The sequence below is a fragment of the Dendropsophus ebraccatus genome, chromosome 2 (genome assembly GCF_027789765.1).
Source record: "Dendropsophus ebraccatus isolate aDenEbr1 chromosome 2, aDenEbr1.pat, whole genome shotgun sequence".
NCBI lineage: Eukaryota > Metazoa > Chordata > Amphibia > Anura > Hylidae > Dendropsophus > Dendropsophus ebraccatus.
In genome coordinates, this window is record NC_091455.1 from 152,166,703 (window position 1) to 152,185,783 (window position 19,081).

Below are 19,081 nucleotides of genomic sequence, written 5' to 3' on the forward strand. Positions count from 1 at the left end.
GTGACACTTTAATTTGTTTCTTTGCTATAGTTGGAAGAACACAGTTGCAATATTTTCACCCATAGGTAAACATTGAAATAAGTCTGAGACAGACATGTCTTTTTTCGGACAGATAGCAACCATTTATGTTTTGACAGATTGATACATCTTTATTTAACCCCTTCTGGACCAGGCTAATTTTCGTTTTTGCGTTTTCGTTTTTTCCTCCTTGTGCTTAAAAGGCCATAGCACTTGCATTTTTACACCTACAGACCCACATGATCCCTTATTTTTTGCGTCACTAATTGGACTTTGCAATGACAGGCTGAAATTTTGCATAAAATATGCTGCGAAACCAGAAAAAAATTATATGCGCAGTGAAATTGAAAAAAAAAATCACAATTCTTTTTCTTTGGGGGGATTGTGTTCTTACGCCGTGTCTCCTATGGAAAAAACTGACTATATGTTCCTCAAGTCGTTACGATTAAGACGATATGTAACATGTATATCTTTTCTTTTATCTGATGGCCTGTAAAAAATTCAAACCATTGTGAACAAATATACATTCCTTAAAATCGCTCCATTCCCAGGCTTATAACGCTTTTATCCTTTGGTCTATGGGGCTGTGTGAGGTGTAATTTTTTGCGCCATGATGTGTTCTTTCTATCAGTACCTTGATTGCGCATATGCGACTTTTTGATTGCATTTTTTTCTGGATTTGATGCGACCAAAAATGCGCAATTTTGCACTTTGGGATATTTTTGCGCTTATGCCGTTTACCGTGCGAGATCAGGAATGTGATTAATAGTTCGGGCAATTACGCACGCGGCGATAGCAAACATGTTTGTTTATTTTATTTATAACCTTGGAAAAGGGGGCTGATTCAGACTTTTATTAGGGGAGGGGGCTTTTTATTGACAACACTTTTTTTTTTTTTTACACATATACTAGAAGCCCCCCTAGGGGACTTCTAGTATATACATTTTGATCTCTCATTGAGATCTTTGCTGTATAGTTATACAGCAAAGATCAATGAGATAGGCACTCGTTTGCTTTGGGCTGCTGCAGCCGAAATCAAGCGAGTGCCGAGTCGGGGACGGCGCCATTTTGGAGCGGTCCCCGGCCGGCTTCAGTAACGGAGATCGCTCCTCCGGGACAACGTCCCGGAGGAGCGATCTCCCCCACTAGACACCAGGGAACGGCTGAATCCGGTAATCGGAGGCAGCTGTCATCTTTGACAGCTGCCTCCGATTATCTAATTAGCGGGCACGGCGATCGGACCGTGCCCGCTAATAGACTTGATCCGGGGCTACATGAGGCACCCGGGATCGCGGTGGTTCAGAGCGGGGTCTTCGCGCGGCCCCGCTCTGAGCACCCGCACGAGGACGTACAGTTATGTCCTCGTGCGGGAAAGGTTTAAAGTGACTCTGTACCCACAATCTGGCAACACCCCCCCTCCCAAACAGCTTGTACCTTCGGATAGCTGCTTTTAATCCAATATCTGTCCTGGGATTCGTTTGGCAGGTGATGCAGTTATTGTCCTGAAAAACTATTTTTAAACTGGCAGCCCTGTGTCAAACGGCCGTGGCTTACAGTATCTGTGCCCTAACTTTGCACCACCCCTCCGTCCCTCCTTCCCACCCTCTTCATCATTAGGAATGACCCTAGAACATTTTCTCCTGTCTGAACATTGCACAGGTGCCTTAAAGGGGTTATCCAGCGCTACAAAAACATGGCCACTTTTTCCCCTACTGTTGTCTCCAGTTCAGGTGTGGTCTGCAATTAAGCTCCATTTACGTCAGTGGAACTGAGTTTCAAAACCCCACCCAAACTGGAGACAACAGTAGGGGGAAAGTGGCCATGTTTTTGTAGCGCTGGACAACCCCTTTAACGATCCAGCTCATGTGCCGTGCTGACACAGGTAATGAATAGTAGACAATCTGCCTGGAGCATTCCTAATAATGAGAAGGGCGGGGAGGAAGGACAGATAGGTTGTGCCAGCCTAATGCTTACACAATCTAGGCCATGGTCGTTTGGCACAGTGCTGCCAGTTTAAAAGTATTTTTTTAGGACAATAACTGCATCACCTGGCAAATGAACCCCAGGACAGATCTTGGATTAAAAGCAGCTAACCGAAGTCACAAGCAGGGGGGGAGAGTGCAGGAGGAGGCTCAGGGTGTACCGGGGGGGGGGAGCGCACTGCCTGGGTGATCGCTAGATCGACTGAGCAGCCCATAGAGGATAGTGGTCTGCTACTGCCGCTCCTATTCCACGGAGCAACGACAGCAGATCGCTGCTATCACAGTCGCTTGTTTTTCAATATGTTTGAAACACAAACGACTGCTACGATCAGCTGACATGAACATGTCTGCTGATCGTTGGCTTCCATTGCACGGGACGATTATCAGCCGTAACGGCCGATATCAGCTGTATACGGCCTATAATCGTGCCGTGGAATAGGGCCTTTACTCAGCCAGTCACTTAGGAGGTTAGACTGGATTTACACTGCAGTCCGCTTTACATGTGGTCAATCATGTTTTTGTGTACACTATAAAATGTTTTTGTTTTGTATTTTTAAATAATGGAAGTCAATAGAAAAAACAGATGCATGTAATCCCCCCCCCCCCCCCCCCAATGAAATAGATATGGTAAACGGATTGCAAAAAAGCAAAGTGAACCCAGGCTTATTCTAAATGTGGGGATAATTCTATGTTCTAGATTATTAAGTAATGTTTAATGTCACTATGCTCTTGCTAGCAGTTCCATGAACGTTTATATTTGTATGTTGCAGAAAGGCGGCTGAGGTCAGCAAATAGTGGCTAACCCAAATTCATAAAGCTTGCCAATTCTGTTTAACAAACCCAATAAATGAGCAGAAGGCAAAGTAAGTAAAGTATAAAGGATACATTGCTAGTCACTTCAGAATATGTATGTTTATGTCTGTCATTCTGGAAAATTTAGCTAGCATGAGTGGAGAAAAATGCTCAGTGTTCCCTCAAGTTTGAATAGTTGCATTTTACAATATTATGGAATGCTATTTTATGTGACAATGTGCTCTGCTGAGATTATGCTACTGATATTTACTTTGAGCCTCCCGTATAAGATGCTATTATTAAGCCTTCAGTATACTTGAGTCATGAGTTTTACTGAAGGTATTGTAAGGTAAAGTCATCACCAGTTTTTATAGGATATTAAGTTGAAACTCTTGTATATGTCATGGGTAATGGCAGACTCTGGGTAAAGCAGTTCTCTGCATAATCACCATAATGCCCAGGCATTAGTGAATAATTAAAGGGGTTTCACAGTTCATAACAAAATTCATTAAATGGTTAAATTATTATGACTTAACATGTATCTATTATGGTGCATTTACACAGAGATTTATCTGACAGATTTTTGAAGCCAAAGCCAGGAATGAATCTGAAAATATGCAAAATCTGCATTATGACCTGTTTTGTTTATAGTCTGTTCCTGGCTTTGGCTTCAAAGATCTGTCCGATAAATCTCTGTGCAAACGCACCATCAGCAATAAATTGGCTCTGAAAGGCTGCATGAGATGCTGCCACATGACCTATCTTTATCTACGATGTTCAGGCTGTCAAGGAATGATGGGAGTAGTAGTTTTGCTGCAGCTGGAGAACCACAGGATGGAGAACATTGACCTCTCTGAGGAAAGTTGGTAATTGTGGTAGAATTGCATGTAATAATAACATCTGAATAGGAGAAAATATACTTTGGCTATGTTCACACCCCTTTATAATGACAGACGTTTTTATTGGATGGCCGTTATTTGACATTAAATGACAGCTGTTGAATAAAAACTGCTTCCATTTTGACAGTGTGTGTGAATATATCCTATAGTAAATTGTAATATGCGGGTGTGTCTTAGTAGAGGAGGTTTGATGTTATTTATGCTGGCACAGTACAAAAGGTGGGAAAACTGCAGAGCGGGAAGCGCTAACATAATCCCAGACCACATAAAAATAAGGACGCTAGCTACATAGAATAAATCAAAAGTGGGAGGGGAGGTATTTCTGAACTGTGGAGGCATCTTGTAGTCATCATTGAAGTATATCAAGATACTTTTTATCTCTTAAGACCCCTTCAAATTTATCAAAGGATTATGAGCACAGGTGTCAATTTATTATAATTTTTTTTACACTAATAGCCATGTATGTTGCTGTTTCCCATTGTACTGTCTGCCATGTTTCTTGTTAGTTGCTAGGTACACTAATAACAGAAGGACATGGTTTGCCAACAAGGTCATCCCAGGATAGATTCTGATTCTATCGCATGACAGTCACAGCAACCCGTGACCGATCTGTCAGAAAAGAGATTCCTATTGTACAGTAAATGTGTTGCATTGAAATAAGTGTTGGTGCAGTATTCTGCAAGGGTTTTGGAATGTGATTGTTGAGATCTCTTTAGCTAGCACTCTGTGTTATGTTTCATCCCATTTTATCACTGGCATCACAAACAGAATCCTCGAGAGTAATTTGTTAGTACACTCAAGTGCTAAATACTACAACTGCATTGGGAGCAGGGTTCCCCTTTTTTGTGTGTCCAGTGCATGGGAAACACAACAGTCGCTGAGGAACAACTAAAATTTAGAGGGGACTATGAAGGGGAAAACTGGTGAAATTTACTTAATGCCCAGAAATAATGTTTTTCGCATGTACTTGCACATTACACAGATTATCCTGAAAAGTTGTGTAAAAGTTCAGGTACAATTTAAAGGATACAGCCTCCATGCGGAATATAATAATAATAATAATAATAATAATAATAATAATATATATATATTCTACTGGCACATACGTTGCTTGTGTAATCAGTTTTTATGCCATGGTTAAAAGCTTGGGTTCAAGGCACTGTAAGTAGTAAATTGCTTTGTATATTGATTTTTCATGTTCTGTTAAACATCTAAACAAATATAAATTGTAACATTATATGTGTATGCTTTTTATATTGATAGGAAATTTCAGCAAATCTGATGAGGACATTCTTCCTGACAGCAATGACACTCAAGCACCATCTAACACACAGAGAATGTTGTATAGTAATCCTCAGACCAAAATAGAAGTCATCAGGAAGGAGCAAGCCAAAAATACTCAGCGTTATAAAGTAGACTATGATCCACAAAGCACAGACACATTAAATTTTTTTACAGAAAACAAGCATGATATGGAATATGTAAGTATGATGTGTTTTGTGTGTTCTGAGTTTGCCACAGGAAAATAGATTACCTATAGAGCAAGGAGGAAATATTATTGTGTTGCGTGTTAAACTCATACAGGAAACTTAACACTTCCTGATGCAATGTACAGACATATGTATGCTATTCAGTTGCATACATTGCCACATTTCTTCTATTGTATTAAATAAATAAAACTTTTAAATGAAGAGACTTCCCGAAGCACAAGGAGAACATGGGAACGTTCTTATTCAGTTCAGTACATAAACTGTATGCAAGGAGTTCCCTCTGGTGGCAATTGCAGGCAGCCTGGATATTTTACACCTTTGCAAAGGATGTGGAGATCAAACTCCTAAAAAGACTTAAAGTTGGTTAACGCCAGATATATTGATTCTGTCATACAAAAAATGATACCTATACTGCCTGTACTTACCTGTCTGCGGTCTCCCACTGACTGTAGCTCCTTCAGAGTTTCTTTTGGAAGTGGAGTCAGTGCGGGACAACAGACACGTAAGTATAGGCTATGACAGTATAATTGTATTGTCTATATGATAGCAGCAATATAGTAAAAGTTGTGTAATGCCGGATAGCCCTTTCAATGATAGGCTATGATAAAGTGTATCTCCAGTGTTTTGCAGGAATCTGTGTGGGGAGATACAGCTCCCACTGGGTGGTACAGTTGCTGTGGCAATATTCTGACACCCAGCGAGCCCTTTTTTGATAAACAAGTCATACACAGGAATTGCTGGCCATTGGACAGTTGCCTCATTGAGAAATGGAGACCAACACTGGAGGAACACTTTAAAAGCACCTGTCTGATATTGTATTAGTTCCTCGTATGCCAGTCAAGATTGCTGACACATCAAAGCAACAAGACATCTGGTGATTTCCTGTGGGTACAACTTGTAATCTGACACCTAAGCTAGCTACAAGTCTATGAAGTTGGTAGAAAATAAACGGAAGAGGGAGTGCAGAGGGAAAGAGTCTAGAGCGGAAATCATGTACACACAGAGGACAGCCTATTCTGAAGTCACCCGAAATAACCGGTATGCTTTAACTCACACTATACAGCAGTGCTTCTCAACTCCAGTCCTCATGGCCCACCAACAGTAGTATTTCACAGGAGATAAAATTATACTCCGTGCATCAGGTATTATTACCGGTGTTCTTTGTATGGGATATCCTCAAAACATGACCTGTCATGAGGTTTGGAATTGAGAAGCTATAGAGTATCAGATAAGATACACCTGCAGTCATCTTGTTTCTCCCACACAAACTGCAAAAGCATTCAACAGAAATTATCAACACAAGACTTTGCTAACTGTAATTTATATTGGGCTATATTCACACACCACTTTTTCAGCTATAACTTCATTATATTTTTCTTTAGCAAGAGTATTGCCCTGAAAACAGCTGCTCACGGATAGGAGCCACTTTGAGCCATTTCTAGCTTAACCCGCTCTGAATGGCCGGTTTGGGGATTTGTAAATAGACAAACAGTAAACACAGCCTAATTAAAATCGCTGCAGATCCGCAATTGCCCAGATAAAACTTTAAAGTTAAACTCAGTTTTCGCAGCTTGTTTTGCACTTCAAACCTATAACAAAAGATTTATATTAGGCCCCCACCCCCACCCCTTTTCCCTGGCAGACACACGCCTCTTAGTGAATCAAGCCGGCCGTGTGCCCGAATCTGCGCCCAGCGTACGAAATCTACACCTGCTTCCAGCAGGTGTAGTTTTTGATAATGTTTTATGCCTGCGAACGGGCGTAAATCATGATAAATTAGGCGCGGCAGTATCTGCAGGTTTCTGTTGTAAAGACTGAGAAGCTATTCTGTGACGTTTTTTTTTTTTTTATATCAGCTTTTCTCTCCTCTACTAGCTGATTTAATACCACATCAAAGTTGACCTTTAGGCTATGTTCACACACAGGCTGTTTTTATTCGACAGCCATCAATTACCGTCAAATAACACAAATAACGTCTGTTTTAAAATAATTATTTGGTGCTAAATGATGGCCACCCAATAAAAACGGTCATCGTTTTGATGTGTGAACTGTTTTCTGAAACTAAGAAGCTTAGAAGTTGGCTGAAAAGAGGAAATAAATGATAATGACAACCGTTAAAGCTACCAAGTCAGTTGTTAAATTACTGGGTACTCTAGTAGCCAGTTTCCGTGTTTTGATTCTGTCTTTTTATTTTAGGACAAGCGATATGAAGTGTTCTAGAAGTAAATTGTCATGCTCTGTGCTGATATAGTAACAGTGATTTTAAGAAATATGATACATTGTTGTCTTCACAGGGTCCATGTCGCAGAGAAATGGAAAGTATACTAAATCATTTAAAGATCATGAATATCCTGAGTCCCAGAGGGTTTCATATTCCAAACTGTGATAAGAAAGGATTTTATAAGAAAAAACAAGTAAGTCCTCCATCCCAGTCAATCAAACAAAATAAGCATTGGCTGCAAAAAAAATCTACCAATGTAAGTTGGGACAGTGCTCTGGGACATTATAGTAGCAGTGTGTATAGCCTAGTGTAAGTGCAGGCACATTATAGCAGGAATGGTGAAGATTGGAAACACCAGGACTGACAGAGACTGCAGGGAGCATGAATCAGGAGCATGAATGAGCAGGGCAGATGTAGGCACATACATGCAGCACTCTCTGTCCGGGGAGAGATGGGTTACAGCTATGAAGAGATTACCTTCACAGTCCTGTCCCCTGATGCAAGCCCCAGCCTGAAGTGGCTATGATTTGGAAGGTTAGGGAGACTTCCTGGGTCAAAATACAGTGCTGTAGACCACGTGTGCAAACCATACCCCTCCACCACTCCCCCACCGAGGACAGGGAGCTTTTAAACCAAATCAATTTTGAAAAACTGTGAGCTCTTCTTGCAAAATGCTCTTAAACCAAGGTACCTCTGTATATAAATTTATCCCATAATAAAAGTTTAAATCACCCCCCCCCCCTATATTTGTTTTGTTTGTTTTTACAATAAAAAATAAACATATTTGGTATCATTGCATGCAAAATTGCCAAAACCAAAAAATTATCACATTCCTGAACTCGCACAGTAAACGGATAAGTGCAAAAACCCACCAGAGTTCTAAACGCTGCTTATTTTTGGACACAAAAAAATAAAATAAAAATAATAAAAAATAAAGAAAAATCTAATTTTTTTAAAAGTATTAAATTGGAATAAAAAAGCAATCTAAACTGGTTATCGTTGTAATTGTTCTGACTTGAGGAATATAGATAACATGTCAGTTTTACCTTGTGGGAAATACTAAAGACAAAACAGAACCCCCTAAAATTTTAAAAATAGCAATTCCGTTTTCAATTTCACAATGCATGTTTTTTGTAGTGTCACAGCATATATAATGGAAAAATGAATATTTGATTACAAAATACAGTTTGCTGATGCGGTTCCTTTTTAAAACGTACATGTCAAAAAAATTTTAATACAAAGACCGCATTTCCCTGCTGTCAATCATATACCTTCAGGCAGCCCTATAATTGAGCTGCCAAGATGGTAATTACTGTGAGCCAGAAAGTAAATCAAGCTGCGGGATACTTCTCCTAATCAGTGGGGTATTCAGTGAAACCTATGTTGATCAAAACTTTGGACAGTGGAAAGCAACAATACAATGGCCACAACAATCCTCACAATGCATAAAGCATGTGGAACTCATGAAAAAAAATTACATGATGGTATTTAAGCCCCTCCCATAATTATCCATCAACATGTTGGAAAAATTGGGGTTAAACCGCCTCACAATTACATATATGGTGGTCTTGCCCAAAATTATGTAATTTTTGGAAAAGTTTTTCATCTGATATTTCCAAAATCATATCCTAATTGGAGCTGGAATATTATTGGTACGGTCATAGAAATCACACTCCATGGACTCCTCACTCTCTCAGAAGTTGTGGCCAGAGTGAACTCACAATGTCTTTCAGGTCAAAGCAGGTTTAAAGCCTTGAAACAATGGACTTTCTCGAAATATTTAAACTAAATTTTATTTTACTTTATGGTCTCTTCCATATGTTTAGTATTCTGTCTGCAAAACCCTGGTGTTCTCCTTTACCCTGGTGTTCTCCTGTCAAAATATTTTGCTCCACGGAAACCTTTTTGTAAAAGTTTCTGAAAATTTGAGAATTCATATTACAAAAAGAAAAAAAAACTTTGAACAAGTCCCTGTGACATGTCAAGAGAAACTTTGAACCCAGATTTAAAGTCTGTTGCATGCATGCAATTAATTTATTTTCATAGCTTAGGCTCTATTCACACATCCATAATATACGATTTGTGCATAGACTTTATAGAACACACCAGACCTCGGAACTCCCTGAATAGGGCCTTCAACTTTTAGCTGTACACTGTTTAGTTGTAAAATGCAAATTCTAACTCTTGATTGTGTATGTTTATAACCCTACCATTATGCTGCATTATTATTTTACCTTACCGTCCATGACAGCACACCTGGAGTGAACCTCCCATCGCATGACCAGAAACCTGAGTAGGTAAAAGTCTGACACACCTCTTCATATGTCAGTTCAGGTTTCCTGTCCTGCAGATTGGAGGCCTGGGAAGGTCACTTCTGTAGCGCAGAAGATATTACCTCACTGTCTTGGCTGCAGGTCCTCCGTTGGCACAGCCTTGTGGGGCACCCTGGCTTCATAAGTCTCTCTGCAGGGAGCAGCCGGGCGTATGGGGGTTCCGCCAACATGGCATAGGCTTCCCTTCTATGCCCCTTTCCATCCTGTCTCCTATGGCGGCCTCCTCTTTTTGAAAGAGTCGTGTATGTGTGTGGCGGTCATGGGGGGGGGGAAGTGGAAGTGGGCTGCTTGTGTTACACCTGCTCTGCTTCTGGCTGGTGTCCGTGCGTCAAGCTTTGGTGACATCAGATGACTATTGCTGGTGTCTACAGGTCTTGTGACCGTTCTGGGACTGATCATGCTCCCACCTGCCAGATCATCCTCTTCCAGGTGGAATACCCTCTGCATACAGCATGTCTTGACTGCAGGGATCAATCAAGAATGGCATGAAAAAATTAGCTCCAGAGAGTCAAGTCCGGTACCTGGGGGAAGTGGGCACTGCTTCTGCTGAGCATATCCTAAAGTGTCACTGTCGTTTGTTTTATTTTCTTTTTTTGCAGAAATCAATAGTACAGGCGATTTTAAGAAACTTTGTAATTGGGTAATTATTTTTATTACGAAAAAGTAGTTTGAAGCTCCCCCCTGTCTTCATCATCGTGTATGGAGAGGGGAAGGGTGGAGGGAGATGAGGCACCAAAACAGGACAACAGAGTTAATTTACAGCTAAATCTCCTCTGACAGTCAGCACTGACCCATCTGACCTCTTAATAGCGCTTTCATGCAGCTCCTGGCTGTGTAATCCTTTATTCTCTGCTCTCTGCTGCCAACTCATCTCCCTCCTTCCTCCTCCCCCCTCCCCTCTTCATAGAACAAACAGGGTTGTGTCTGATGCAACAAGACACAATTTCCTGATATTTTGCAGTGAATGGAAAAGAGGAGAGAGGGGGGACCTGGGAAAAGTTTTTTTGAATGCAGATAATGGCATATTTGCCTAATAAACCCAATTACAAAGTTTCTTAATCGCCTGTACTATTGATTTCTAGCGCTCAGAAATTTAAAACGTCAAATATACTCCAAAGATGTGCAGATATACTCCAATACTACAAGGGTGGCCTACGTCAACGGTGCTGGGAAAAGAAGGCTTCAGTCCTGGGAAACTGGGAGAAGTTTCTTAGGACGGGATCCATCTTTTCCCAGCACCTTGGGAGGAGCGGCATGGAGCAGACCACACTTCAAAGCCCCGCAGACTGATGAGCTAAATGCTGGTAGGAACAAAGCTTTTTGCTTCGTTCCGACTGTAAATTTGCTTATTCATAATAATGGATGTAAATTGCAAACTTGCTTTTTATCACACATACGGTTTATTTAGACTTTGAACGTTATAACAACAGGTACACTTTAAACAGCTTCAGCTCTTATATGTATACTATCAAATTTTAAAGGAACTTGACAGGGAGGTTAGTCCAAACATCTTGGAGAACTAACCACAGATCTTTGGATGTAGAATTGCTGACATCCTTCTATCGCCATGCAATCCCAGGCATTCTTGATATTAAGATCAGGGCTCTGTGGGGGGCATATCATCACTTCCAGGACTCCTCTTTACTCTGAACATGGTTCATAATGACACAGGTCATGTGTTTGGGGTCTTTCCTTCTGCAGAATAAAACTTTAGAGCCAAACACACTCGCACAGTACTGAATTGTGCACTTTAATTCAACAACTACCCAAGACCTAACCAAATCATTATGAGCAAAGGTGTATTGATCAATTACAAAAATGAAGCTTATAACTGAGGCCCCAACCCTACTGGATCTGACATACATTTATTAAGGAGGTTATCTTTTAATATTTGGTGAAACCATTACACCTGACCCCACATTTATAATTGGGTTCATCATGGTGTCAGTTATAAGCGTGATAGAATTTGTGACATTGGCTGTATTCACTTTCATACATAATTTTTTTTTTTGGCATTAAACAGACATTCCATTATAAACCCTCAAAACATGCTGACCTTTTTGGCTGCATGCTTGGCAACTAACCTTGGTATATAGGTTTACTTAGTCAGCATGGACAATATGTACTATTTTCCTCTTGACAAAAAATCTTGGCAATAAATGTAATGAAATCATTGCTATTTAAAATATGTTTGTTACGCCTAGGAGTGCCAGAAGTATTTTGTTCATACATGCTGTACTATTTACAGTAGTTACAGTAGTAAACCTGTCCTGAAACATGGTTGCTTAACCTCTTAACCACCCATGCTGTAACGGCATGACAGCCTAGGCTTTGACGCATTACGGTATGCCTTTCCTATTGTACAATGAAGAGAACTTCGAAGTCACAACCCTGCTGGATCTGACATACAGAGGATACACCTGACCCCTGATTTGAGTTCATAGTGGGGTCAATAATAAGCCTGACAGTCAGCCTGTTATGTATACATCAATACATACATAAATGTTTTGCAAACACATTTATATTTATGTATTTATTTTGACATCGTTGCATGCGCAATTGTCCAATCTATTACGATATTATTCCCGCATCCCCAGCATACAAGAAAATAGGAAAAAAAGTCAGGATTGCTTTTTTTTTTTTTGTGTGTGTGTCACATATGTCGAAAAAAAAATGACAAATAAAAAAAAATATATATATATAACGACCAAAAGCTCACTTCTACAATAATATGATACCAATAAAAACTATAGTTTATGACACAAAACATGAGCCCCTAAACAGCCCCATAGGTGTAAAAATGAAAAGGTTATACTTCTATGTTAGAAAAACTTAACATTTTAACATGGTTAGTGTTATCTTTATTTTGTAGGTCAGTCCGCATACATGTCAGTTTAACCAAAAAGTACATTGTGTAAAACAATTTGCGAAATTACATTTTTTTTTATTATTTTACCTTATAAATTGGTGGTTTCATACATCTTATGACATTTGCTCCTGGGGAAAAAAAAAAGAAAAAGCCCTTACATGGCCCTGTAGATGGAAAAACTAGTGTGTTTGTTCACACAAAACTCAAAAATTAAAATTAGCATGGCAAAATTCTGACCGTCTGCAGGGGAGGAAATGTCAATTTAGGATTGCTTACCTCTCCCCGTGCGATGTGCCGCCTGACTCCGCGACGCCTGCCGAAAGGCATTTTGGACCACCGCCATAGAATGCCTGTCCCAGCTGATGGATTGCAGGTTTATGTAGTCAGTGACTGCAGCGGCATCCTGCCCCTGTCACTGACTTGCTGAGTGGCCAGTCCATCATCCAGATCATGACATCGGTGCTGCTAGATATCCCGGAGCAGCGATCCAGCACTGGAGAGGCTGGAGACTGAGGCTAGAAACTGATCTGCATATCTACATGATAGATTTGACAGAGTGGTGTAGCATGACCCCATTATAAGTCAGGGGAGTCTGGTGGTAGCCTCTGGTGTCTTTCATAGTAACACAGTAAATTTGATTGGGGAAAAAAAAAAAAAAAAAAGTACATCAATTTCAACCTACATATACCCTACTGTGTTGATCCAAAGGAAGGCAAAATCCCTTATGAGGCAAATGCCATTTGCCCCATCACAGGGAGAAAAATTCCTTTCAGACTTCAAGTAGTAATCAGAATAAATCCTAATGCTCATAACTTTTATTCAAGAAATGCCCGTAATTTTTTCAAGAAAAGCTTCCTCTCTTAAATTAATTTAATGAATCAGCCATGAAAGCAACATGTGGCAAAGAGTTCCATAGTATCACTGCTCTAACATTAAAAAAAAATCTGCGTCTGTGCTGATGGGGAAATCTTCTTTCCTCTAGACGTAGAGGATGCCCTCTTGTCATGGTTACAAGTGTAAAAAGATTGCTACAAAGATCTCTGTACTGTCCATTCATATATTTGTTCATTGTGATCAGATCACCCCTAAAACGTCTTTTTTCTAAACAAAATAGCCCAAAGTGTGATAACCAGTTCAGTCATGTCCTTCTTATATACTGGTGCCCAAAACTATACATAGTATTCCATATGTGGTCTGACCAGTGATTTATAAAGTGTCTATGCTTCTTTTGGTGTGTCCCATGATTTTATTAGCCTTGGCAGCGGCTGCTTGGCATTGATCACTAAAGTTGAGTTTACTGTTTGCAAATATCCCAAGGTCTTTTTGGGAAGCAGTTTTACCCAATATTTTATCTTTTTAGCACATAATTGTACGTATTTCGGCTGTCCAAATGCATAACTGTTAATTCACATTAAACGTTGTTTGCCATTTCTCTGCCCAAGCCTCCAGCTTCTCCAAGTCCCTCGGTAATATTATAGGATCCTCTTCTGTGGTGATTACTTTACCCAGTTTAGTGTCACTTGCAAAAATGGACATTCCACTCTGTAGCCCCTCCTACAAGGTCATTAATAATATATTAAAAAGAATTTGACCCAATACTGACCCCTGCAGTACGCCAATAGTAAAGGAGACCTAATCTGAGTATGTCCCATTAATGACTACCCTGTTTTTTTATCACTCAGCCAGTTACTTAAAGAGTCACTGTCGTATTTTTTTTTTTTTTTTTGCAGAAATCAATAGTCCAGGCGATTTTAAGAAACTTTGTAATTGGGTTTATTAGCCAAATCTGCCATTATCTGCATGTAAAAAGCCTTCTCCCAGGTCCCCCCCTCCTTCCTCTTTTTCATCCACTCTGAAAAATCTGAAAATTGTGACTTGTTGCAGGAGTCGTACCCTGTCTGCTCTAGGGAGAGGGGAGGGGGGAGGAGGAAGGAGGGAGTTAGCCGGCAGCAGAAAGCAGATAACAGAGGATTACAGGCACGGAGCTGGGTGACAGCTGTAATCTGAGCTCAGACAGGTCACTGGTGACTGTCACAGGAGATATCCCGTGAGGGATTTGTAGATTAACTCTTTGTTGTCCTGTTTTGGTCTTTTCTTTAGCTCTCTCCATAGGAGAACAATGAAGACAGGGGGGAGAGCTTCAAACTGCTTTTTCATGATAAAAATGCATTTTTCGGATAATAAACCCAATTACAAAGTTTCTTAAAATCGCCTGGACTATTGATTTCTGCAAAAAAAAAAAATTCACGACAGTGACACTTTAACCCTTTAAGGACATGGCCCATTTTCGTTTTTACGTTTTCGGTTTTTCCTCCTTGTGGTTAAAAGGTCATAGCACTTGCATTTTTCCACCTAGAAACCCACATGACCCCTTATTTTTTGCGTCACTAATTGTACTTTGCAATTACAGGCTGAATTTTTGCATAAAGTACACTGCGAAACCAGAAAAAAATTCGAAGTGTGGTGAAATTGAAAAAAAAAACACATTTCTTTTATTTGGGGGAAATGTGTTTTTACGCCATTCACCCTGGGGTAAAACTGACTTGTTATGCATGTTCCTCAAGTCGTTACGATTAAAACGATATATAACATGTATAACTTATATTGTATCTGATGGCCTGTAAAAAATTCAAACCGTTGTTAACCAATATACGTTCCTTAAAATCGCTCCATTCCCAGGCTTATAGCGCTTTTATCCTTTGGTCTATGGGGCTGTGCGAGGTGTCATTTTTTGCGCCATGATGTGATCTTTCTATCGGTACCTTGATTGCCCATATACGTCTTTTTGATCGCTTTTTATTACATTTTTTCTGGATTTGATGCGACCAAAAATGCGCAATTTTGCACTTTGGGATTTTTTTGCGCTGACGCCGTTTACCGTACGAGATCAGGAATGTGATTAATAGTTCGGGCGATTACACACGCGGCGATAGCAAACATGTTTGTTTATTTATTTATTTGTTTACTTTTATTTAAAACCTGGGAAAAGGGGGGTGATTCAGACTTTTATTAGGGGAGGGGGCTTTTTACTATTAACAACACTTTTTTTTTTTTTTTTACACATATACTAGAAGCCCCCATGGGGGACTTCTAGTATATACACTTGGAATATGCTGCAGAGATCCATGAGATCGGCACTCGTTTGCTTTCGGCTGCTGCAGCCGGAAGTAAACGAGTGCCGAGCCGAGGACGGCTTCATCTTGGACGCGTCCCCGGCCGGCATCAGTAACGGAGATCGCTCCTCCGGGACAAGGTCCCGGAGGAGCGATCTCCCCCACTAGACACCAGGGAAACGTTGCCTCCGGTAATCGGAGGCAGCTGCCAACTTTGACAGCTGCCTCCGATTAGCTAATTAGCGGGCACGGCGATCAGACCGTGCCCGCTAATAGCGGCGGTCCCGGGCTACACGCGGCACCCGGGATCGCGGCACTTCAAAGCGGGGCCGCCGCGCGGCCCCGCTTTGAAGTGCAAGTGAGGACATAGGACGTACCGGTACGTCCTATGTCCTTAAGAGGTTAACCATTTACATATATTTCCCCAGTACCAGCATCCTCATTTTATAGACCAACCTTTCATGCGGCACAGTATCAAATGCCTTTTGAAAAGTCCAGATACACAATGTCCAAAGCCTCACCTAAGTCCAGTTTATAACTGAATAACTGACCTCCTCATAGAAGCCAATCAGTCTGGCAGGACTGATCCCTCATAAAAACATGCCGGTGCTGTTATATGATTTTCAATAACCTAGTCCAGTATAGCATCTCTTACAAAACTCTCAAACATTTTACCCGCATAAGATGTTAGACTAATAGGCCTATAATTTCCAGGATTACTTTTTTTTGACCCCTTGAATATTGTTACGACATTAGCTATGCACCAGTCTTGAGGAACAATCCTTGTTGTTGTAGAATCTGTAAATATTAGGAATAAGGGTCTGTCTAACAGAGCTTTTAATTCCTGCAAAACTCTGGGATGAGTGCCTTCTGGGCCCGTGGATTTATGGATTTTAACCCTAACCCTAGGACCGGGCCTATTTTTTATTTTTGCCCTTTTGTTTTTTCCTCCTCGTACTTAAAAGGCCATAGCACTTGCATTTTTTTTCACCTACAGACCCACATGAGCCCTTATTTTTTTGTGCCACTAATTGCACTTTCCAATGACAGACTTAATTTTTGCATAAAATATGCTGCAAAACCAGAGAGAAATTATATGCGTGGTGAAATTGAAAAAAAATATATATATATTTTTTCAATTTTTATTTGGGGGGGGGGGGGGTTGTGTTTACGCTCAGTTATATATGTTCCTCCACATCCTTGGTACGATTACAGTGAAATGTAACTTGTATAACTTGTATTTTATTTGATGGCTTTTAAAAAAATTAATCTTAAAAAAAAAAAAAAATTCTATAAAATTACTCTATTACTATCCTTTTATAATGCTTTAATTATTGGTCTATGGGGCTGTGAGGTACATTTTGTTTTTTTTGCGCTATGATCTGTACTTTCTGTACTTTCTATCAGTTTTTCGTTTGCGCACATGCAACTTTTTGATCACCTTTTATCATAATTTTTCATGATCATGAATGTGATTTTTAAAGTGGCTCTGTACCCACAATCTGACCCCCATCCCCCCAAACCACTTGTACCTTCAGATAGCTGCTTTTAATCCAAGATTTGTCCTTGGGTCTGTTTGGCAGCTGATGCAGTTATTTTCCTAAAAAAACTACTTTTAAATTTGCAGCCCCATGCCCAACTGCTGGGGCTTAGAGTATCTGTGCCCTAACTTTGCACCACCCCTCCGTCCCTCCCTCCCCAACCTCTTCATCATTAGGAATGCCACTGGAACATTTTCTCCTGTCTGAACATTGCACAGGTGCCTTAATGATCCAGCCCATGTTCAGTATTCACACAGCTCACAGGTGATGAATAGGAAACAATCTGCCTGGATCAATCAGCATGAGGAGGAGGGACAGAGAGGTTGTGCCAGACTAATGCATAGACATTCTAAGCCCTGGCGGTCGGCCACGGGGCTGCAAGCTTAAAAGTTGTTTTTTAAGGACAATAACTGCATCACCTGCCGAACGGACCCCAGGACAGATCTTGAATTAAAAGCAACTATCTGAAGGTACAAGCGGGTTGGGGGGGGTCAGATTGTGGGTACAGAGTCGCTTTTAATAGTTTGCACAATTACATATTTGGTATTGCCGTATGTGTATGTTAATTTATTTACAAAATGGGAAAAGGAGGGGGGGTTGATTCAAACTTTTTAGGGGAAGGTACTTTATTATTTAAATCACATTATAATTTTTTTCACTTACATTAACCCCTAGACAACCTAGAACTTACATGACCCTTAGTCATGTCATCTTGTCAGCACAGCCTAAACCGAGGAGCGCCAGCGCACAGTCCTAACACATGTTACAGGATTCTCCTCTGTGAATACAGTGAAGAATTTTTTTTCCCCCACCACTGCTGCACCCTCCTCAATTGACATGAAGCCCGTCCCTACTGTAGAGCCCGTAGCTGACCTCTATCCTACACCAGCTTTTAAGCCACTTATTTACCTCCCTAATCTCCCGCTGTCTCTCTGGTGTGGTAATATTTCGGAAAATATCACCATGGGGTTCCTAGTCTTAAAGGGAACCAATCACTTAAACGCATGTAAAGCTATGGGAATGTGCTGTTATAAGATTATTTTCATTAAGATACTCCAGATATAGAATCTCTTACAAAACCCTCAAATACCCACTATAGATGTTAGACTTACAGGTCTCTAGTTTACAGGATCACTTTTTAACCCCTTCTTGAATATTGGTACCACATTAGCTATGTGCTAGTTTTGTGCAACAATTCTGTCATTATAGAATGTAAGTATTAGGAATAAGGGTCTGTCTAACGTAGTACTTAATTCCTGTAAAACTCTGGGATAGATGCCTTCTGGGCCAGAGGATTTATGGATTTTAATGTTTTTTTTAAGGTGCTGCCTCACTTATTGTTGTGTTAAGCAGGTGAGATTTATGGGAACATTTTATATCATCCCTATTCATGTCATCTTATATGTTATAGAATCCTCCTCTGTGAATACATTAGAAAGGAATGTATCTGGTAGATTGGCCTTTTCCTCGCCCCCCTCCACCATTACACCCAGATTATTTTTAAGGGGACCAATATTTTAAGTCTCTTATTTATATATGTTATATATATCTTTTATCATTTATTGCATCCCTAACAGCTGTAGTTAACCAAATTGGTTATTTTTACTCTGTTTATTCCCATATGGTATGTCATCCTCAAGATCTAGGATGCTCTTAATATCCCGTTTCTATTGTGCACTTTTACTTCTCAGGCCACTGTCCCAGTCACCAAGGTCCTCTCAGTTTTTGGAAATTGGTCCTCCTGAAGTTTAATGTTTTTCACTCCAAACACCCCCCCCCCCCTTAATCATGAATAAATATGTTGCCTTATGATCTATGAGATC

At 40.3% G+C, this 19,081-nt stretch overlaps 1 protein-coding gene across 1 annotated transcript in view; it reads left to right on the forward strand.

The window, feature by feature from the left end:
* IGFBP3 (insulin like growth factor binding protein 3) overlaps nt 1-19,081 on the forward strand; it is a 30,963-nt gene that overhangs the window by 10,863 nt on the left and 1,019 nt on the right. Inside the window, exons 3-4 of the mRNA XM_069958546.1 lie at nt 4,955-5,172; nt 7,476-7,595. Of these exons, the coding sequence (XP_069814647.1) occupies nt 4,955-5,172; nt 7,476-7,595 (338 nt within the window). The remainder of the gene's footprint in view (nt 1-4,954; nt 5,173-7,475; nt 7,596-19,081) is intronic.